The sequence below is a fragment of the Quercus robur genome, chromosome 9 (assembly GCF_932294415.1).
Source record: "Quercus robur chromosome 9, dhQueRobu3.1, whole genome shotgun sequence".
NCBI lineage: Eukaryota > Viridiplantae > Streptophyta > Magnoliopsida > Fagales > Fagaceae > Quercus > Quercus robur.
In genome coordinates, this window is record NC_065542.1 from 50741939 (window position 1) to 50765138 (window position 23200).

At 32.2% G+C, this 23200-nt stretch overlaps 2 protein-coding genes and 1 pseudogene across 2 annotated transcripts; all 3 read right to left on the bottom strand.

Moving 5' to 3' along the window:
• Window positions 1–2677: 2677 nt before the first annotated feature.
• LOC126698936 (cytochrome b561 and DOMON domain-containing protein At3g25290-like) lies at window positions 2678–5836 on the bottom strand. Its single transcript, XM_050396452.1, has 3 exons — window positions 5079–5836; window positions 3846–4100; window positions 2678–3290 (listed from the first exon to the last, which is right to left on the bottom strand). The coding sequence occupies exons 1-3, from the start codon at window positions 5694–5696 to the stop codon at window positions 2994–2996; spliced, it is 1170 nt and encodes a 389-aa protein (XP_050252409.1). The 5' UTR covers window positions 5697–5836; the 3' UTR covers window positions 2678–2993.
• A 9569-nt stretch (window positions 5837–15405) lies between these two features.
• Window positions 15406–16527, bottom strand: LOC126701167 (auxin-induced in root cultures protein 12-like). The gene is made up of 2 exons (XM_050399289.1): window positions 16072–16527; window positions 15406–15693 (listed from the first exon to the last, which is right to left on the bottom strand). The coding sequence occupies exons 1-2, from the start codon at window positions 16525–16527 to the stop codon at window positions 15406–15408; spliced, it is 744 nt and encodes a 247-aa protein (XP_050255246.1).
• Window positions 16528–21423: 4896 nt separating this feature from the next.
• On the bottom strand, window positions 21424–22039 carry LOC126701169 (cytochrome b561 and DOMON domain-containing protein At3g25290-like; annotated as a pseudogene).
• Between the last annotated feature and the right edge of the window lie 1161 nt (window positions 22040–23200).

The following is a 23200-nucleotide window of genomic DNA, read 5'->3' on the forward strand; positions in this document are numbered from 1 at the left end:
GGCAGAAAGGGAAATATTTATAATTTCCACTTATGATATCATTGAATTAAACATAAGAAGACTATATAAATTCATAAGAGAGAACTCATCAATTTGAACCATTTTAGTTATGCTGAATACCATCATTGATATAATTCTTTTATTAAAAATTGTGATTATAATCTAGATTGAACAATATTTTTTTCAATATTTTACTTTTCCCTAGTTTTTATTTTCATTAAAAAAAATTGTAAAAAGTCAAACTATACTTCTTTTTTGTGGATTACCATTTTGTTAGGTTATGTAGAACATGCATTAATTTGTGTCAAAGTGCTTTTCATATTTTTTTAAAATATTTATTTACTTCTTTTTTACTCTTTTTACTTGTCATTATCAATCTTCTTATTTTATTTATTTATTTTTTTTAATTCAATAGTTGGACGAGGATTCAACGTGAGAAACATCAGGAAATGCTAGTTCAACTCAAATTTTTTTTATTTTTTTGTCCACTTTTGAAGGGACGCTCTCAGCCCTACTATGAGGAAAGTGGCAACCAGAAGACTATTTTATCATTTTCTTCCTCTATACACATTTACATATGCTAATTGCTAACACATTGTAGATTAGGTTCACATGCTCAGCTTTTAATGTACACACTCATTGCAGTGATAAAGCGCCGTGTCCCGTGGGCTAGCTAAGGTCAGAGGTCATAATCAAAACTACCCCTTTAGCTAAACCGTCAGTCAAATACTTTCATAGTTTCATGTCTTTTTCTCTAATCTGCCACATAGATAAACAGTACCTACCTAAGACAATCCCACCAACTTTTCATCCTCTCAAATCATATAAACAACACCCTTCTAGAGCATGGTAAATTGCAATTGTCTATTTTAGGGGTTAAAATGTATTTATCTTTGCTTTTGGCCAACAATATATTGTATATGTAACTTTCCAAGTCTCTCCTAACCGATGCTTTTGAACTCAAAAGGTCAATTAGGAGTTTGAATCTCCTTATATAAAGGTTTAGAATCTTTAGATTGATCTTTCTTTAATTAAAAAAAAAAAAAAATGAGTGTTCAATGTTTTTTGAGCATTGGGTGTGTCTAATCCCTCTATCACACACACACATTAGATAATTATAGGGTGAAATCTTTTTACTCCACAATACTGGTTAAAAGTTTTAAATTCATTCTCTCGTGAATTTCATGACGTTTGAAAACCACAACCAATCCTTCGAAGTATGATTGAGGCTCTCGTTTAGTTTGAAAGTGAAAACAATTTAACCTAGTGGTCAAAGTAACAGAGAAAAATAGTGAGCAGTGAGAGTCAAAAGGCTCCATCATTAAGGGTGTGAAGAACAATATTTCTATCCCTTAAATACTACTACATAACGTTTTGTTTGTGAGAGGACAAGCTAACAACTGTACTGCAAAAGAAAGGCATCGATGTCCTTCCAAGTAATAAGGGCTTAGTCCATCCATCACATGGGAATCCCATAAAGAAAAGCAATGAGTTAGAGAAAGCAACAAAAGTTAGAAAGAATAATGAAATTGGAAGCACAAGTTTGGGGGGACCAGGATCAATGCATAGAGTGTGGAACCCTCTCTTTAGGACCCCAAAAAATAAAAATAAAAATGAATACCAATTTGAATATATTTGGTGCTTATAAATTTATAATTGAGCTTAGTGTGACTTTAGTGCTAACTTTAGCCAATTGGGATTCCAGGAGAAAGCTCATCTACCCAATTCTCTTTTGACACTAAATCAGATCCGACAAACTAGAGAAATTTCCTACCAACAAGTTGACAAATTACATCAAATATTTGATCCTCATCCATCATCATGTATAGAGCATGGAATAAAGTATGGGTATATATTTGTACAAAAGTGATTAGTCATATAAACACCAAGAGATGTCCCTTTGTGGAAGTCATTATCAATAAGATGTCTATCCCTACTGATATTAACAAATGCATTGGTAATGGTGGGGCTGAGCGTGTAAATGGTTAAAGATCCAGGTCCTTTAAAAAGTCCATTACCTGACATGAGTGGTACCTAATCTTGCTGTCTTAACCTTGTCTTTAGTTTTGTGTGGCCCTCTCTTTTCCTTCTTTTTCTTCCTTTGTTTTGATACGTAAGTGAAAAGAATCTTAGTCCACATATTTTTCCAGCATTTATTAGGTTCAATTCAACATTGTTTTGAGTTGGCAGTTGAGTCAACTTGATAGTCAGATTATCTTGAAACAGTGAAGAGAACATTAAAATGTTCACAGAGACAGAATTGGGTGACAGTTATGTGGTGGTTGGCAATTTTTGTCATTCAGGCTTAAGTTGGCAACCGTTTAAACTTTGACACAACCAGAATAAGGTTAGCCTAGAAGCTAGTAGCCGCAACATACCCATTTGGTGTATGAGGTTCAAAGGCACAAGATGGGATTGGGGTGGATTAATATCATTACTAAAATTTCACAACTGAATTTTGTGTAAGAGAGGTATTGGATACAAAAAAAGATAATGAATCCATCACTTGCCAACTCTAGAAAGTTATCACCATCACATTGCATGAAATCACAGATTTGTTTCCATCTTAGAGAGCATAAAGGTCAAGCAAGACCCTTTTCTAGGAACTTAATAGAGATAGGATTAAACAGAAAGTGAGAGCAATAAGATTATACATAACTGAAAAAGAAACCACAAATAGGAAAACAAGAATAATTAAATCTCTTTTGAAAATTTTTCGATAATCACACATCCTAGAAAGTTTCATCAACCTAACCACTGAGACACAATAGACACGTATAATTAAAGTCTGAACAATCTCTAAGTATATAATAAACAATAATCCTAGAGAAATCAAGCCATTTTACACAAGCCAAAAGAAATTGGGAAGGAACAGAGATGGGCTAATGTAGATAAACCTCTTGTGATATCTTAAGTAAGGAGACAAGGATATTACAAACTCAGAATCCGGTATAGGAGAACCGCAGCAACAGGTTTAATCCTCAGCAAAGTGCCTATTGCCTGTCTTCTCCATTGTTGTATCCGTCATGGGGCTTCGTGGACTTGCTGGATTTCCTCCTCAAAACTACAAACCAAGTAATTGCTTCCAACAACAAGGAAATCGCACCCAACACAATGAGCACAATAACATAAGCAGATTTCCATTTCTTTGCAGGCTGCAAAATGTCATAACCCTTGAACAAATTGACGACACCAAGAATAATAATGGTATATCCAATACCATGGTGGTAGATATTCCAATAAAAGCGGTACTTGTGATCTTTCTTTGGTCTTAAGAACAGTGCAAAAATCTGTAAAACCCAAACAAAGAGTTTTCATCAGAAGAAAAAGAAGGAAAAGAAATGTCACCACAAGTTTCCAAATATATGCTCTCCATTTTACAACCAACAAGATGCATAAACAAAAAAATAAATAAAACAATTGTACACAACAAATTTCCAACCCTAAACGCTTAACCTACACAATGTATTCGATACAATAATAAAAAAAGATCAAAATCAAAATAGAAATAATTTTTAATTACATATATCTTTCTAACAGAAAACTCCAACATCATTGATAATTCTTTGAGCCCCAACCTAAAAAGTGGATATTGTCCAAGTTCCAATTCAAAATTAACTTTCTCTAATTTATCTTCAAATTTTTTAGCATTTCACATTTTCAACATCCAAAAGCCTCATTAAGTCTCTTTATATTTATATCTCCAATACTCAGAAAAGAGTTTCAGTTTGATACTTATAAGACCCAACAAGTGACAGAATCAGCTAATTACAAGATAGCAAAAGATACATAAAAAAGACAGCCTGATTCCTAAAAACAACACTAAGTTTGCAAAAAAACATTACCTGCACAGTGGCGAAACAAAACAATGCAATTCCGATGTTACGATGATCCGTGTATATGATTCCTTGTGACTGACCTCCAAGCTTAAGACCAGTTGCCCAGCCAGCCACCCCAATGGCATAAGCAGATACTTGACAAAAAGCATGAAGATAGAACCATGCCGGATCCGCAGACTCAAAAGTCCTCAAGTACCTTGCAATGATAGCTCCAACAGGAAACAGAATGCCCCAACTCACAACATTCAGTATTCCATGAATCTGACACCCAAAAAGACAAAATAACATTCAACAATTTGTTGTACCGTATCACAAATATGCCTCCATTTTCCTTTACTTTCACATGGAAACAACAAACAGAATAAAAAAAATTAGAAACTAAACAAGCAAACAATCAAATGGTACGCCAAGCTTTATATTAAATCCAGTTCCAGTCAAGAATTATAAACAAACAAGAAGTTTTGAATTTTTCAGGGCTTTAATCAATCCAAGACTAATCAATTAAATTTTCTACATCCATCCGCTGCAAATTAAAGAAAGGTTAAAAGTCAATTTAGTCAATTATTAAATCAGTGTTTCAGGTTTTATTTGGGTCAATTTAATCCTCATCAAAACTAGTCAATCTGGTCCTTCCGTCCAATTTGTTAATAAAAAAAATTGTTCAAACATTCTTTTTTCACTAAAAAATAACTGAAAAAAAAAAAATAAAAGGGATTAAACTTAAACAACTTCATTTTCTAACAGATTTGGATGGAATAACAAGATTGATTCATTTTGATAAAGTGAGGAACTAAATTCACAAAAATTAAGCCAAGAGCCTTGTGGGTCAACTTGGCATCTCCTCGTTCAAATCCCCCACCCCCAACTATTGAATTATAGAAGAAAAAAAAAATCACAAAAATTAGATCTTATGAACTAATCATGTGAAGAAATGGAATTTTACCATAAAAGATAATTTCTTTCCTTAAAAAACCCATTATCTTTTACACATCTTTCCTAAGGAAAAAAAAAAAAAAAAAAGAAGGAAAAAATTTCAACTTTTAGACACCCAAAACCTTATCCCACAAACTACACCCAAATATTCCAACTTTTAAACAAACCCAGATGAATCACACAATTCCCAAACGCAGCCACAAACAAATTTCAAATTTCTGACAAAAAATAAAAGGAAAGAGAAACCAATCAAAATGATAAAACCATAATAAGAAACAAAATCAAACAGGTAATAAGAAAACTGACATTTTTATTCTTGGTCCTTGAACCCAGTCCACCAGAGGTAGAGGAAGTCTGGCCAGCAGTCAAATTGAGAGTGGACAAAGAAGCCTTATTGGCTGCACTCATCGCATGTATATCTGGTACACCATTTGTAACAGATGGCCCCACCTGCCAAACCTGGTTAACAATGTCAGAGTTACCAGGGAGCTTCAACTTAGCAAAAAGCGTAATAGTTCCTCCTGATTCCTCAGCACTTAGGTCCCAAACCTCAAAGGAAATCTTGGACTCAGCGATAGAAGCAAAAGAGGTTATGTTATAGGTTTTAACAGTCATAGCACCACTGGATTTGAAGGCTATGAGGGCCTGAGCACCAAGCATGCCAGTCGCAGTTGGGTTTATGGCCCAAGCGACCCAACCATTGGTGCCTGCAGGCTGAGCCATGAAAGCTATGGAGAGAGATGAATTGGCTGCGTTGAGAGTCCAATGGAGATAAGAGGAGAGGTGAGGGAGGTCTAGACATTTGGAATAGAGAGCGTTGTTGGTGAAGGTTTGGGAGGTACAGGTTTGGGCATGAGATGGTGAGATTAGGAGGAGAGAACAGAAGCTGAGAAGAAGAATCACAGAGGATTGATGAGAATCCATTGATAGGGTTTGTGAGAACAGACAGAGAGAGAGAAAGAGAAAAACTAACGGCCACGTTTGGTGAAAGAAATAAGGCTGAGGCTGTGCCCGTGTGTGTGGCCGTGTCTCTGTCTCTGTCTCTGTGAGACGTTTGTGTCTGAATGTGGGCAAGGGGATATGGGGGTATAATATATGGATGGTGAAAATTATATGGTACACTTCCAAGTATAGCCATATCCCAAATAGGAATTTACAATATAGATTGTAGTAGGAATTTAAGCCAAGTAAGTTTAGGAATATACCCAATTTTATATACTTAATTACTACATCAAGTTGCATCTGAACTGGCATCTTTCCGTGTACAAAGTGTCCAAGAGTTTAAAGAAAAAAAGTTTGAACGAAAGAATTAGCATCATATTGCAATTATTTCTAAAAAAAAAAAAAAGGTGAGGTGGATTACTTGACCTATGTGAAATTAGATTAATGATATTTACTATGATTAGTGAAGAAGAAGTAATATTCACTACTCATATTTTTTATATTTATTTCTCTAATTGAGAGATTTATTAATTGCGATCTTAATTTATATAGATACAATAGTTAAGTTAGATGTACTATAAATTTTACTATGTAAATAAGTCTTACAAACGTATGTGTCAGTAATCACAAAAATAACTCAAATATTCATCTATTAGTGTCTTGTTGAAGTGCCAGTTTTTGGTAGCTTTAGTATTTTGCTAGATACAAATGGTCTCTTAGGAGCAAGAAATTTTCACAAATTATTCTATGAGTACAATGAAGTAGTACGTCCTCATCTTACATGATAGTGAGTTCTACTAATTAAAAATAAAGACAATTTAGAAGGGGAAAAAAATCAACTTGTTAAAGTAATCAATTGTGAATGATGAAAAAAAATAGTAAATTCATGTAAAATTAATTGTCCATCAATCATAATCACCCACACAACAAATTGTGCACAAAATTATAACAAGGATTATATTAATAAGACTTTTTGTTTTCTCTAATAAGATATATCGTTGAGACTTATTGTTAAATCTATGGTGAAGCTTAGCAAAAGAAATCTACGGTGAAGTTTGTTGCAAAGAAAAGGGGTGGCATCGTTCTCCTTCAAGAGTACACATAGGTAGATGTGATATGGGAAAAATGTATTTAGCATTAAATGATACCATGTCAGAGGTATTAAGATTTAATAAGTATAAAACATCTCTGCAAAAACAACAACTTACTAACAAATGAAAAATATGTGTTAGTGGGTAATTTTTTTGCACATATGTCTTTCATTTATTAGATTTTGATACGGATAACATAATATCATTTGATACAAAATATTTTTCCATAACATAGAACAGAAAGGTAGAGAAACGAAAATTGTTTGGCAAAAAGCAATTATTTTATTTTATTTTATTTTAGTCTAAATTTAACAAAACTAAATTTTTTTTAAAGCTAATTTTTATATTTTAGTCACATCTTTAAATAGAAGCAACAAAAAATTATATTTTTCATCTCATATTTAGCAGAAAGCAATGTCCATTTGGCAACAAGCTTTAAATATTTTGTCTTAATTCTATTTTTAAATTTAACAAAATTATTTTTTTTCTGAAAATAAACTAACAAAATTAGATTTTGATACTTCATTAAGAAAATAAACGGTGTCCATTTGAAAAAAAAGCTTTTGCTTTTTTGTCATACTTATTTTTTAGAATTTAACAGAATTAACTTTTTTGAAAATAAACTAACTCTTTTTTCCTTTTTGTTACCAAAAATTATATTTTTCATCATATATTTGGCAAATAAGTTATGTCCATTTGGCAAAAAAAAAAAAATTTGCATTTTTGTCATAATTCTTCTTTACTTTTTATTATACAAGATAGAAATTCAACTTTAACCTAATCTAATTGTAGATATGTATAAAATTCCATTCTAGAAATTTGAACTCCGACCAAAATTAGCTTCTTTTTTTCCTTTCCCTTTTGTTTCTAAAAATTATATTTGACATTTTATATTTAGCCAATAAACCACGGAAAACTTAACAGACAGCAGAAGTTTATTATAGTAATTGCAATAAGTGTGGGATTTGTAGGTGGGTTATAAGTGGAAATAGCACATATTATAGGTTGGCAGTTGGGCAGGTAGAGTGGGTGTGGTCTCTAGTACACTTCGGTTCACGAGTCTTTTATGAATGTGTTGCAATGATAATTATGTGGCAATCTCATTTTTGTTGGGATTTTGCTCTCTTCAAATGTTGTTGGACTTTGTTTTTGTTGGGCTAAACAGTTTTGAGTCATCCTACACTGATTTTGTCTTTTCATTCATAAAAAAATAAAAAATAAATATATTTAGTTATAGAATTACTAGCCTTATTACACACGTGTGTGATGAAACTTTTTTTTATTAGTGTATAATTTTTCTTTTTTAAATTTTTTTTTGATAAGTTTGTTTTGAAAACATAGATTAGTAAAAGAGTATCTTATTTTATAGATATTTTAAATGGAGTTTGAGATATATTTTTATCGAGTTATTCTCAAGTTTTCTCACTTTTAAACTTAAGGTTTATGGGTATTTCTAAATCACATAAAAATATAGTCCATAGAGGAGAATCCTTTTATAAATATTATAGATATTTCATTTTGTGGAAATTATAAAATTATAAAATAATTAAAATCTGTGTTTTAACTCCTGAGTCAATCTTTCTTAAAAAAAAAAAAAATCCGGAGTCAATCATGTGAATATTTCAAGAGGGAAATATTTTTAATTCCCATTTAAATTTTATTCCTAAAAAATAACCTATTTAATTCATATTTTTTTTAAAAAAGAAGATATTATAACTTAATAGCTCCAAACAAATTCATCTAGTGATGTTACAAACACAACATAACAAATTTCACAATTACTGAGTTGACAGATTATTGTTGATTTCCATATAAAAAATCTGATGTGAGTTGTTGTTGGCAGATTATTATTGGTTATGTCTACATAAAGAGATACCCTATTTATCACAACTTTATACATCATATTTTGTTGGGCTCCCTACTTGCTTCCTAAGGCGAAGATAGGAAATGTCAAGACATTCTCCAAACTCTTATTTTATTATTTTTGTGTCTTGGTAGTTAAAATAAAGAAAAATTGGTATTTCGAAAAGAAAGAAAAATAACAAAATATAAACAAAAAATAATATTTTAATAAAAAAAAAGAATAGAAAATTTGATGTAAATATTTTAAAAAATGATTAATTAAACTACGAGAAGTAGATCCCTACTTTTCAATTTTGGAAGACCAACGTGAATACTTATCAAGATTTACAAAAATAAGAGATTTAAGGAAGACTTTTATAAGATATTTTTAATATAGAAACTAAGATCTTTTTTTGTACTTATTCTAAATTTCATACAAGTTCAATTCATATTAAGGGGGCAAAACTCCTAAAAATTCTGATTTGATAGATAATATACACAAATAGAATACAGAATTCAGGTGATAACTCAATGATACCGACATTCTTATGATCTTCTAGGTATATGATAAGCAGATAAGAAAATATTTTTTAACTTGGATCCTTTAGAGTCAAGATTCATGACCGTATGACGCGGCAAAAAATTAGGAGGCAAGATTCATGACAGTGTGGTCGAAATCTTTTGATTTAGTTTCTTTTAGTCTTTTTCTGCTTCACTGTTGAAAGAAACGAAATAAATTAAAGAAATTGTCAAATCACTATTTTTAAGGGTTTTTTTTTTTTTTTTTTTTCTTAATTATAGATTGAGAAAGAATAGCTACAAAAGTGGTGACATGTGAGGTTAAAGATTAGCAACTACCTAGGAACATTATGAAATTATGGGTCTCACTTATGAGAAAATGCCATTCATTTTCAAGATCAGAATGCAACGGCGGAACATTTGAAAATAGGCCTCATTATTATCAAAAAGTATAAATAAATAAAATGGTGTTAGGCACCAAAAAATTTCACCCAATTTTCGACTCCCCTCCCACAAGCTTTCACAACACTTGGTGTTCCTTTGGGATCTGCTTATTTTGTTGAAACTAAAATTTTTTTGTTGAAAGTACAGTAGATAAAGGTAAAAGTTAGCTGAAATAGTACAGTAAGATCCATAAGTAGAATTAAAAAGTACAATGAGACCAATAAATAGTAATAAAAATAAATTAAATAGTAAAATAAGTTGGCAAAAATAATTTTTGCCAAAAACAAACTTGGTTTCAATACAATACAAATGTAAGAGGGGAAGCAAAAATTGTATGGAACTTTTGGTTACCTCCAATAGTTTCCTTGAAAACAACATACAAAACTTTATATTAGCGATTATTAAAAAGATTTGAGATTCTTTCAGGTCAACATATATAGTTTTCGGATTTTGCATTGCACATGAACTTTCGGGAAAAAAAAAATATTAATTAAAGTTACGAAAGAAAACAATCATATATAATTTTTTTTAAATAATAATTTTATGCTATTAGAATGTATTAAAAATATCTTGATAAATTCGTAACACATCAAATATGATATAATATAATATTATCATAAATTTTTAGATCATGATTTATTTATTTATTTTATAGATATGATAGAATGTCAACCTATGGTGTCCATTTATGATTATTACTCCTTATTATCAGATCAAAATATCAATTAATTTTTGGTATAGGTGAAATTCAAACCCTAAATCTTTTATTCGATAACAAAAGAATATACCAATTGACTATTTAGACCCATAGTTTTGTAAAATACTATGTATTTAAAATTATCATACTAAACCTAATGTATTTCTAAAAAAAAAAAAAAAAAAAGGCATTTCGATAGATTTATTGTAAGACACAATTTAATATAACAAATAGTTGTCATTTGAGCTTTTTTGCTATAAAAGCATGCTGACATACCAAATTACATTAATTCTTGTCTTTATTTTCTCTTTTCTACATCATTATTTATTATGGGGTAATTACACTCCTTTCACTTGAGGTTTGAGGGAATGAGACCCAACCCCAAACATGAATGGAAAAAACACTCCCTTCCTTGAGGTTTGAAAAAATTAACACTCCCCTCCTTTTGTTTATATTAGTAACGAAATATTCTAAATTTCTATAAGAATCTCTTTACAAAAGTTTAACCATGGTTAATAAAAAAATAACTGTTAAATTTTGAATAAAAATACAAAATTTGTCTAGCACCAAAGTGCTTGCAACGGCAAATCTCCCCATAACCCGTTGAAAAAAGAAAAAAAGAAAAAAAAAAGCCATACTTAATAATTTAAAATACACTTCAACTAAAATTTTAATATAATGAATTTTAATTTTGAAATGGACGATGATTCTTGAAACTTGCCATTAAACAAAAGACAGGTTAGTACATAACATTTTGAATATTAATTTAACAACGTTTGGTCAATTGGATGTCAAAGGGGGAAAATTTTTTTTTCCTTCAAATTTGGGGTGGAGTGTAATTTCCCTAAACCTCAAATGAGGGGAGTGTTATTTTCCCTTTTATTATTTATAAGTTTGCTAAGAGCTTTATAGTGTAACTTGTTGGCGCATTAGGTTTAAATCTCCTTTCTCTTGTTATAACTATCGAATTATAAAATTAAAAAAAAAAATGTTCAATTTGAATAGAGCACATGAATTTACCGTGTGACATATTATGATTGTTTAAATTTTTAGATTTATTAACTAAAAGATTTTAATCATGTTTGTGGGGGGTAAGAGACCAATAGGCCCATGTCAATGTCTACATTGGGCCAGGGGCCCAACCCAAGGAAAAATCCCTCCTCGGCCATGGGGAGAATCCTCCTCAGCATGGATATAGTCGAGGATAAAAGAAGCAACCTACCACTGGTAGTGACACTCCATATCGTTCTACAAAACAGGAAAAGTACTAAAGCAGAAAAGGACAACGGAGAAAACGGAAGTGTCTAAGGGAAGGACTGCCATTATTGCATTCAGTGCCTTGTGCCTGACACAGCCATACTTCTCTGTCCTTACAACCACTCCCAACAACTGGAGGGAATGGCTGATAGGACAAATACCTACCCCAGGAACTCCATTCAAGAAAAAGAAAACTACTATAAAAAGGGAGTAAAGAGAGACAGAAGGGGCGGGGTGCGAAGACCCCCAACACACCAAAGGCACCAAAAAAGGCTCCCCAGGTTGTGCCGAGGACCAATCCACTCAGATGAACCCAGTTCGTCTCAACTTGACCGTAAAGAACACCGTGATGACCGTTGTCTATACCCTAAAACCTAGCTCTTTGGCCCACTCTCTACAAATTCATTATACCGGGCTCACTAGTTTAAGGTCCCACGCATCTTAGACTAAGGCCTGAAAAACGTGACCCTACAATGTTTTTTTGGGGTAAATTTTGTTTAATCATTTTCTATACTATTAATAAGAGGATTCCTCTGTTTCGTCTTTAATTTTTGGAGTACCAAAATATCCTCATACAAATTCTGAAATAACATACACTTTAATTTAATTTTTTTTCCTACAAAAAAAAAAAATGTTAAAACAGTAATATTATCTCACCTACAAAAGGGAAAAAAATCGCTATTCTCACTACCAATTTGTATTCAAAATTTTGATTCCTATCTGTATTTGTTATTTATTTGAATTCAAATACTTCAATTATCTTTATAAAATAAAAACAAAATCACTTAAAAAAAAATCCATTACCTTTCGTAAAAACTACTCATTCTTATTTCGAAATTGCTATATTTATATATATATATATATATATATATATATATATATATATATATATATATATTTTAAATTCTTTAAAACATTCCAAAATTTGTGTTATCCAAATTCTATTTAGTTATCACAAATCCTCATCCAACCACACTAACGTATATCATATTTCTTTTGTTCAAATCTCAAATATTTTTACTTATTACAATTCTTATTCCAATCAATAAATTCAAATGTCCTATTGGGTTTCAACTTCTTACGGTTCTCTATCTCATTTTTAAACATTATTACCTCCTTCTTTAAAAAAAAAAAAAAAAAAATACACACAATTATTTATATATAACTTTTAAGCATTATAACATTAAATCAAAAAAAAAAAAAAGAGCATTATTGTACGCATAAAGTGCACGTGACGAGTTTAGTGAAACAAGGCAATAGGGGTGTGCAGAAAACTCACCGACCCGCCAAACCCAACTCGACCGGTTGGGTCGGTTTTTAAGGCTTGGTGGGTTGGGTTGGGTTACAATTTTTTTTTTTTTTTATAGTGGGCCGGGTTGGGTTTGGGTCATAAAATTACAAACCCACCAAACCCGACCCGACCCACCCGTATTTAATATATATTATATATTTAATAATTTTTTTTAAAAAAAAAAACCAGCTGTAGAGCAGCATTTCCTCAGTTCCTCCTACTAATACTAATTTAATATATATATATATATATATATATATATATATAATTGTAGGGACTGAAATTGTATTGATCTCAAAACCGGATTGGACTCAAACTCTAACGGCCCAAACAATGAATTTATAGAGCGTGGATAGAAGAACTAGATTTATTCCAGAAGAAAGACGATCAGACTTAACGATTCAAGTTGGTTTGATACGAATATGATTATTAAATTTATCCTCAGAACAAACTAAGCTCTTTGTTTTATATGATTTTCTTCAAGACCTTAATTGTATAGAAGATCCAAATCCTCCCTTTCAGTGCGTTCTTCCAGGTTATATATTGCAACATTCGTATCATCCTTACCACACACGTGTAGGTTAGATTTGGAGGACTCTTTCCTGTCCCATCTAACATCTCCTAGAACCATCAACCAGTGGCTGTAAGGCTGCTTGATCATTGTTCAGACATCATTTCCTCATTAATGCGGCCAGAAAGTTGGTTGAAAGACATTTAATGTGGAGGTAGCAGCTTTTGAAGATATTTGTCTACCTTTCTTTTCTTATCTCTGGTCCAATGCCCAACCCTTAGTTATGGTGTAACTTTAAAGTAAGTTTGTGACGGTATGACACTCAGATTTACCTCGGACACATGTTGCCAAGGAGATTTTTGTCTTTGGACGCTTATTGGACCCATCTCACATTATCTCTATTCCTTTCTTAACTTTATTCCCTTCATAGCCTTATTTGGGCATCCTCGGATGGTCTAACGTCCTCGGACAGGGTCAGGGGCCTAGTTAATACTGCTTTTAATAAAACTTCCTAATGAATTGGCCCCCACAATAATTAATAAAAAATTTTAAATAACTAGTTCTTCCTATCCTATATAAAAGCCAATTAGTTCACACAAATCTTAATAAATTATTATTGTTGTTTAGTCATTACTGTTGTTTGCCTTTAAGGAGTTACATTGATACTAATCTTTAGGTTTTTTTAATATATTAATATTTTTTTTCTACTCAATTTAATAATAATAATAATTAAAATTTGTCAAACCCATGGGTTCAACCCGACCCATGTAGGTTGGGTTGGACTTATGTGATGGGTTGGATTGGGTTGAATTTTTTTTGACCCACCATGATAGGTTGGATCAAAAAATCATCTCAACCCAACCCAACCCGACCCATGCAGACCCCTACAAGACAAATTGGTTTTATTGAAATACAGCCAGTCATGCTCTCATGCTCTATGCAGTTTATACTTTATAATACTCTTCTACCAGAAAAAAAAAAAAAAAAAAAAAAAATAAAATAAAAATAAAAAATAAATAAAAATAAAATTTAATACAATCTCTAAGATGATGTCAGCTTAGGTTAGCCTGGACGTCATCATCACGCAAAACTGACATCATCTCTTGATCCAATTCCCATACCGTTTATTTATTTTTTATTTTTGGGGCGAATACATTCCCATACCATTTAATAAAGCTAAAATGTTGCAGAAAAAAGCTACTCCCTCCGTCCCATTTTGTTTGTCCTGTTTAAAAAGTCAAACATTTTAAGGGAACATCATTTATTGTCTTGTCTACCTTATAAAAATGTATAAGTTTACAAAATTACCCTTAAATAAATTTATCAGTTTTTTTTTAAAAAAAGAGTTATTCTTAATGAGGCTTAGGGGTATAATAGGAACATTAGTAAATTAATAACTTTTATTTTTAGAAACAGGACAATATTTTGGGACATCCCAAAATAGAATAGAGGACAAACAAAATGGGACGGAGGGAGTATTATAGATCGGGGTGACTTCGTGGCATTATTGCGGGAACTGTGTATAAAATTAGATCGAGACGCATTTAAAGCTTTCGCTACCATATCCTGGTCTATTATGTCTCATCAAAACAAGATCATGCATGAATGTAAATAAATGAATCCGGATGTAGTGGCTATCAAGCTCAGCAATTGGAACCATACACAAAAGTCTATATACACAAAATCGACTGACTTTAGTGTTAGATAAAAGAGTTTAGTCAAATAGTTGACACTGAGTTTAAATGAAGACTAATAAAAGCTTGCTGACTTATTTATTGTAAAAAATGTTATAAATTATTTGTGTACATGACATTGCGCTAAAATCAATTGTGATGTAGTAACTCATAAGGATTTATAACAATAATCATTTAAGTATCTGCTATATGCCTATATTTATTAATAAATAAATAAATAACAACTACTACGTTGCTACTGCTTCTTATTGACATTGAATATTTCATCTACCAAGTACACATCTTGATGAAACACCAAATCCAAACCCACCCCCCCCCCCCCCCCCCCCTAAAACCCCAAACAAATCAAATCTCCAAAACAATCAAACTCCCAAGAATCACAACCAACCCCATGTAAAAACCAACACTGATTCTCCCTCCAATTCTTGTGCTCGCACTTTTCTTTTTACCAGCTGGTGCAGGAGCACCAGGCACAAGACCAGCAGGAGAAGGAGAAGGAGTAGGACTAGCAACACTCTGTGTCCCCAACAACTGAAGCATCCCTCTGGCATTCAAATTATCTAGATTCTTGTCGTGGGGAAGCGGCAATCCTTTATCGGTTATGCCTGGACCAACTTGCCAAATTTGGTTCACCTGTTTGATCAAAAACCAATTATAAATAATATATTAAAGCCGAATCACAAAATCAGAATCTAAATCAAATCCAAATTAGATTCTAATTGTAGTTTAATTTAAAATCAAATATCCATTTTAAATTTACTAATTTTGGTTCAAAATGACCTAGATAAGATCATGTTAGGTTACAATCTAGGTAGCACAAACATGAACACAGGTATAGGTACAACACAAATATACGAGCAATTTCTGAAAAATTATAATATGGTACTATTGGTATGACATTGGATATGATACTCTAATGAAGTATCTGCACTTCCTAAGTTTTTATCAAGTTTGGTATCTTTAATTGGAGCTAAACTAATTCGAAGTAAATTGAATCGGATTAAACATTACCATCTTAGTCTTCTCTGGGAGCTTCCATTTCCCGAAAATTGTGATGTTTCCATTGCTTTCCTCGGCGCTCAAGTCCCAAACCTCGTATGACAGCTTGGTCCCCCACTTAGTTGCGTCGGCATAAGAAGTTACGTTGTAGGTGTTGATGGTTATGTTGTCTTTGTGTTTGAAGGCTAATAAGGCCTGGGCTGAAATCATGGAGGGCTTTACTGGATTTATGGACCATGAAACCCAACCCTCTGGCTTTGATGGTGGGGCTGTGAAAGCAATGGACAATGTGGAATTGGTAGTGTTGTATGTCCAGTGAAGGTAGGCATTTAGGTATGAAAGATCAGTGCAGTTTGTGTACACATTCTTGTTTATGTATTTTTGTGATGTGCAGGTTAGTGACTGATTACTTTGTGAAACCAGTAAAGCCAATGCTAAGATCACCAATGTAAAACAAAGCCTTGCCATGTTATACTAAGGTTTTGAAGATACTCTACTGGAGAGTGGCAAGGGCAAGCTACTTTGGAGGAATATAAATTTATAATTTTATGTAGTATATATATAAGTATTTTAGATTGGCTATGATTTCTACCTCGATTTCTACCTCAAATGATGCATTTTTCTATGTATTTGGAAACTGTGCTGGCCAGGTTTCCTTGCCGAGTTTGAGTTTTGAGAATCCTCTGTATTTAGAAGAATATATAAATAGGTAGTGTGGATGACAAATGTCTAACACGTTTTTCTTTATATTAGGAAGTCCAATAAAATGTTATTTTATCTGTAAATCTGATCTCACTTCAGTTTTGTATGTAAATCTAAGATATAAAATTATAATTGTTATTAATAAATGTTTATTATGATTTTATATATATAAATAAAGAATATTGGCATGTAAAATTATGAGAACTTAAAAAATATGTGACACTGTATTTTAAGTTTATATTAATTAAACTAATGCTAGTCACCAAAAACTTCCACCCAATTTTCCACTCCCCCTCTCACAAGTTTTCACATCACTTGGGTTTCACTGCAATACAAATGTGAGAGGGGAATTTTTGTGTACCTCTAATAATTTCCTTGAAAATAGCATACAAAACTTTATATTAACTATTATTAATTTTTTTTGAGATTCTTTAAAATAACCTATACGGATTCGGATTTTGCATTAAAGATGACATCTTTTAAAAAAAAATAATAATAATAATCAAAGTTTTGTATAGATCATTTTTTTTTAATAATAAATATGATAAAATTTCAAGTTATAGCATTTGCTCAATGACAAGTGCTCTTTATCATTAAGCCAAGAAATTAATTGTTTTTATTTATTTTTTATATGCGAGGTTCAAACTCCAAATATTTTATTTGATTATAAAAAACTATACCAATGGGTGGTGTAGACCATGGCTTTGTAGAATACAATAAACTACCATGTATTTTGGGATTATCATACTAAAGTTAATGTATTTATATAGATTTAATGTAAGACACAAATTAATATAACAAAGGGTTGTCATTTGAGGTTTTTTGCTATAAAAGCATACTGACATACCAAATTGCATTCATTATTTTGTCTTTGTTTTCTCTTTTCCTACATCATTATTTTATTATTTATATGATTGCTAAGAGTCTTGTAGGGTTCAAAACTCTTCTCCCTTATTATAAATATCAAATTATCCCCCCCCCCCCAAAAAAAGTTCAATTTGAACATAGCATGTATTTTTACCACATGACATATTATGATTGTCTAAATTTTCAGATTTATTAACTAAAAGATTTTAATCTTTTCAATAAGGCAATGTGGCTTAATTGAAATAAAGCCTATCAACCTCTCATACTTTATTCACTGTATAAGGCTCCTCTACCCAAAATTTACATTTAATACAAAGACTTTTATAGGGTTTACAGTGTATATAAAAAATTTGTACAACATTTTACACTTTTTGTGTGTCTAAAATATAAGTTTATATTGCTAGTACAATGTAAATTAAGATTTTTTCTTAATACAAACTCTAAGATGATGTCATCATAGGTTAGGTTCCAACCTCTTGTGGATGCCATCATCACATAAAACTATCATTTTGATCTCATTCCCATACTGTAAACACCTCATTTTGTTCCGACCTATACCTGAACCCCTTTGTCCTAATGATATTAAAATTATCGGCCACCAAAATGATCAGTATTGTGCGTAGAGCTCAATAAGCAAATAAACCCAAAAGTGGCCCAATACAATTCAAACCCAAGCCCAAGCCCAAGCCCAAGAGCCAATTTCTGACCTTATTTGTTGAGGGTTTAAAAGGTGCGTACACTTGGTATATAATATGTATGCAGCCAATTTATGGCACACGCACCTTCTGGACAGAAGCCTTAAATCACTAAATTTCCATTTTGGTGAGATGTTACTGCAACTGGCTGCCCAAACATCCCACCAAACCCTAGACCTTCAACTTGACTATATAGTGATCATTGGATTGATCTTTATCCATTCTTTGGTTTAAAGATAATCTTCTACTCACTAAGGTTCTAAACTTTTAGTTGGCGTTGCATTCAAAATTGTTATCAAACCACCTACAACCATTCAAAAAACCCTAGCCAAGTCGTTTCGCTCCACACACACAGTTACAACAGCTTGTTTCAGCCAAAGGGCTTGTTGTCAACAATATTGTAAGTGCTACTAGGAGAAGATGTGGATCTTTCCCATGATACATATTCTCCTCCTAAATTCCTATTTATTTGGTACTTTTACATCATTTTAATGTTTTAATATGTTGTTTTTGTACCATTTTTGTTTTATTTTCATTGTTTTTCTATTAGTCTGTCAAAACCTAGAACTACCTTAATTAGGATGCGTACACATTAGATTAAGTGCGTACGCATCAATGCATTATCTTCTCTTCATACACATCTTTTTATGCGATTAGGATTCATGTTTTGGTCTGTTATCTAGGAATCTACTTGAAGGTTGAAGCCAAGATGCGTATGCCGATAGAAGGATGTGTATGCACATTTTCTTATGGTGTACACAATCTAGGTAGAAACTAGATTTCCTTCCTTTTCTGTTTCATTTTCTTTTAATGTCATGTTTTATTATCTTTCCTTAACTACTTTATTTGCTTTGAGTGTATATTTGCTATCTTTTTTGTTTCCTTTTTGCATCATATTCATATGTAATAAAATCCAAAACATTCAAAAAGATCTTTCATTTCTGTCTTCTTTTGAACCTAAAACCCTAAGGCATATTCTCCACTCTTTAATTTTGATTTGAACCCTACAAGGCAATTAAAAGAATTACAAATAATTAAGGAAAATCTTTCAACTCATAAAGGATAATTACTTTCTAAAATACTCGAAATCAATAGTCAATTAGCATTCAATTTCTTTTGGAAATTATTTGACTATTCAAACATAAGGAAAGTATTTTGACAAGTTTTAATGTAATTAAGGTAATTAATTTGAACTTAAATGGCAACATAAAAGTCAAGTTAATTCTATTTTAATTAATCAAATTTCAATCAAGCCTTAAAAGATGCAAGATCATTGATAATGAATTATAAGGCAACCTAAGTTTAATAAAGTGAAGATTATACTTGTCAAAACGTGAATCGTATCGTATATTGATTTTTTATTATCGTATATCTTATTATATAAGATACACAAACACTTAATAAAATTTATAAAAAATTATAGATAAGCATATGTAAGGAGTATATATATTCATCATAGATTTTGAATGCATTCAACCAATAACTGATTTATTCATCACTTATGTAATAATATTTAACAAGCTACCTAAATTAATCGAGCTATATCCAAAATATAGCGTAAATGTTTGGAACGAGAAGGAGAAGGGAAATATCTAACATAGCGTAAAGTGAGTAATTTGGCTTATATTTGAAATTCCACAATATGGTGAAGCTAACATAAATTGTGTTCCATTAATTTCGATGGCACAAACATATGATTGACCAAAGGCTTATGCCAATCACATGAGGGAATAATTAGCAATGCTATATTAGGTATCAAAAAGAAGCCTCAGGTGGGTACATCCGTACATGTGGTGCCATAGGGAAACAACACGTATAATTAAGCACAAAAATATTTAACATATGGGGGTGAGGCGGTGATATTAATATTCGATGTTATGACTGAAGCTTGAGGATCACTATAGTTACAAAACGTTATAACTGAAGCTTGAGAATCACTATAGTTACTAGATATGTTAAATAGCAGCTTGTAACTTTTTTAGAGAGTTTCAATCTATGACGTCCACTCTTTATTATCAAACCAAGACATCAATCAGTATTTGGTATAGGCGGAGATTGAACCCCAGATCTCTTTTACAACCATCAGAGACTTTATCAGTTGAGCTAACTGAAACACACAATAGCTGCTTGTAACTTAATAACAAGTGTCATAAGGAATCAAAGATGAAGTATCACATGGTAAGAGCAACTGTTGGTAATAGCCGAGGCCTCAAGTATAGATAGTTTACTCATTTCTTAAAGCATGACACATTCAAGGCATTTTTTTTTTTGGTTAAAACATTCAAGACATTTCTTAAAGCAGGAATCATTTCTTAAGGCATTAATCCAAGTTATTAGATAGATTGAAATTTTTGTAGCGGTACTTTGAGTTAAGTAATGTGTTTGAACTTGGTCAGAGAGTGCAATGAAAATGTGTATGTATTTAGCAATTAGTTTGTTTTTCCTCAAAAAAAAAAAAAAAAATTGTAATTTTGTATATACATTATTAGAGTCGTTAACTCGTAAATCATTTAACTTGTAGTTATCTGGTAGTCATGTGTTTTTCATTGATTTAGTTGTCACTTGGCATTTCTTTTAACAATCGACGTAGTCTAGTTCAATAGTCATCAAGACATTTCTTAAAGCGGGACTCATTTTTAAAGGCATTAATCCAAGTTATTGGATAGATTGTAATTTTTATAGCAGTAATTTAGATTAAGTTGGTGAGAGAGAGTAATGAAAGTGTGTGTATGTTTTAGCAGTTAGTTTGTTTCTAAAAAAAAAAGATAGATCGTTAATGATTTAACTTTTAGTTATCTGGTAGTCATGTGTTTTCCATTGATTTAGCTGTTACTTAGCATTTCTTTTAATAATCGATGTACTCTAGTTCAATAGTCATCAACACATTACATATTTACTGCTTCTCAGTGACATTGAATATTTATTCCAGTACACATCTTGATCAAACACCAAATTGAACTCAGAAAGCAATCAAATTCCTTAGAATCTCACCAATTCTCCCCTCCAATTCTTGTACTCCCACATTTTTTTACCAGCATGTTCAGGAGAAGGCACCACCCTATATCCCCACCAACTTAAGTATCCCTTTGGAATCTTGATTCTATGGATTCATGGCGTGTTTAAGTGGCAACCCTTCTACGATTCCCGGACCAACTTGCCAAACATGGTTCACCTGTTTCAGTAAAAACCAATTATTATATATAATATAGTTAGGATACAATCTAGTTTTTTTTATTAAGCTTGGTCTTTTTGGTTCAAAGTAAACATTACCTTCTCAATCTTCTCTGGGAACTTCCATTTCGCGAAGATTATGATGTTCCTATTGGATTCCTCAGCGCTCAAGTCCCAAACGTCATACAACAGCTTGGTCCCCCATTCCGCTGGGTTATAAGACGATACGTCGTAGGTGTTGATGGTTATGTTGTCGTTGTTTTTGAAGGCTAATTAAGGCCTGTGATGAAATCATAGTGGGACTTTCTGGGTTTATACACCACGAAACCCAACCCTCTGGGTTTGGTGGTGGGGCTATGAAGGCAATGGCCAATGTGGAGTCTGTAGAGTTGTATGTCCAGCGAAGATAGGCATTTAGGTATGGAAGATCAGTGCAATTTGCGTACACATTCTTCGAAGGTTTGTGATGTACAGGTTTGTGACTCAACTTGTGAAACCAGCAAAGCTAATGCTAAGATAACCAATGTAAAACAAATCCTCGCCATGTTATAGTTTATATGTTAATAGAGACAGAGAGACTATTCTGGGTTGTGGCAATAGCAGTGCAGTTACAGTATATATATATATATATATATATATACTATTTGTAAGTATTATGGATTGGCTATGATTTCTCCTCCAAATGATGCATTTACCTATGCAATTGGTAAATGTGCTCGCCACAATCCCTTGCCAGGTTTGAGTTTTGAGAATTCTCTATATTTGGAAGTTCAATAAAATATTATTTTATCTAAAAACAAGACAGAATCTTATCTCTCTTTCTGTTTGGTATAAATATGAAATATGAAATTATAATTCTGTATTTATTATGATTGTGTTTGTTTATGTAAATACTCCGTACTAAATATATAATTATTATAAAGGGGGTGGATTGTGTTAGTGGTGTTGGGCTGCCTCTTGCTGCACTAAGCCCAAGTTTTCTAGATAAGAGAGTCAGGACTGGCCTAGCTTCAGCTTAAGTTGGTTCGGCTTGTGCGCAAACTAGGCCAAATCTGCCAGGGACGTGTTTATGGCAGGCGAAACTGTTTCAGACAAATCGTGGCAGGCAGACATAATAATAATAAAATAAACAGAAAATACCTAGCCACTTTAATGGGGAATTGACCAAATAGCCCTTAAAATCAATTACAACAACAATACTATTTGTTTTCTTTTTTACGGAAGAGAAAAAGGCATAACAGCGAACATCAAATGTTAACAAGCATGGGTTAGTTGGAATATTAGGGGAAATCGACCGGAAATCCAATCCGCAGGAGCAGAACCACAAAGGGGAGAACGTTCCTCCTCAAAGCAGTCAATCTCTCAGGAAAGAGTCCTACCGTAGAGGTTAACCGCCCTGAGGGAAACAGGTCTGAGTGGTTTTTTGCGTAGGTACTCTCGAGTTTTCTTACAGAGGGCCAGATTTTATGAGGGAGAGAAGGGACTAATCTACTGGTGCATGCCCACCTTTCTAATTCTGCCTATTTCTTTCTTTCTTCTCACTTCGTTTTCTTTGTTATTTCTTTTAAGTTTTCTATTTCTTAGTCAAAGTTCCCGTTGTTCCTCCCCCTTTTTCTGTTCACAGCAAGACCCTCCTTTTATAGTGCCTGTCGTGACCCGATTTTACTGTTTTAGCCCTTAACTCCCTTTGTCTTGTCTGGTCTGGG

Excerpts from the sequence above, each read along its gene's own strand:
- LOC126698936 (XM_050396452.1), bottom strand. The coding sequence starts at position 5,696 with ATGGATTCTCATCAATCCTCTGTGATTCTTCTTCTCAGCTTCTGTTCT. Across the intron at positions 4,101-5,078 it reads CAAGGACCAAGAATAAAAAT|ATTCATGGAATACTGAATGT; the intron begins GTCAGTTTTCTT and ends TTTGGGTGTCAG. Across the intron at positions 3,291-3,845 it reads TTTGTTTCGCCACTGTGCAG|ATTTTTGCACTGTTCTTAAG; the intron begins GTAATGTTTTTT and ends TGGGTTTTACAG.
- LOC126701167 (XM_050399289.1), bottom strand. The coding sequence starts at position 16,527 with ATGGCAAGGCTTTGTTTTACATTGGTGATCTTAGCATTGGCTTTACTG. Across the intron at positions 15,694-16,071 it reads TCCCAGAGAAGACTAAGATG|GTGAACCAAATTTGGCAAGT; the intron begins GTAATGTTTAAT and ends TTGATCAAACAG.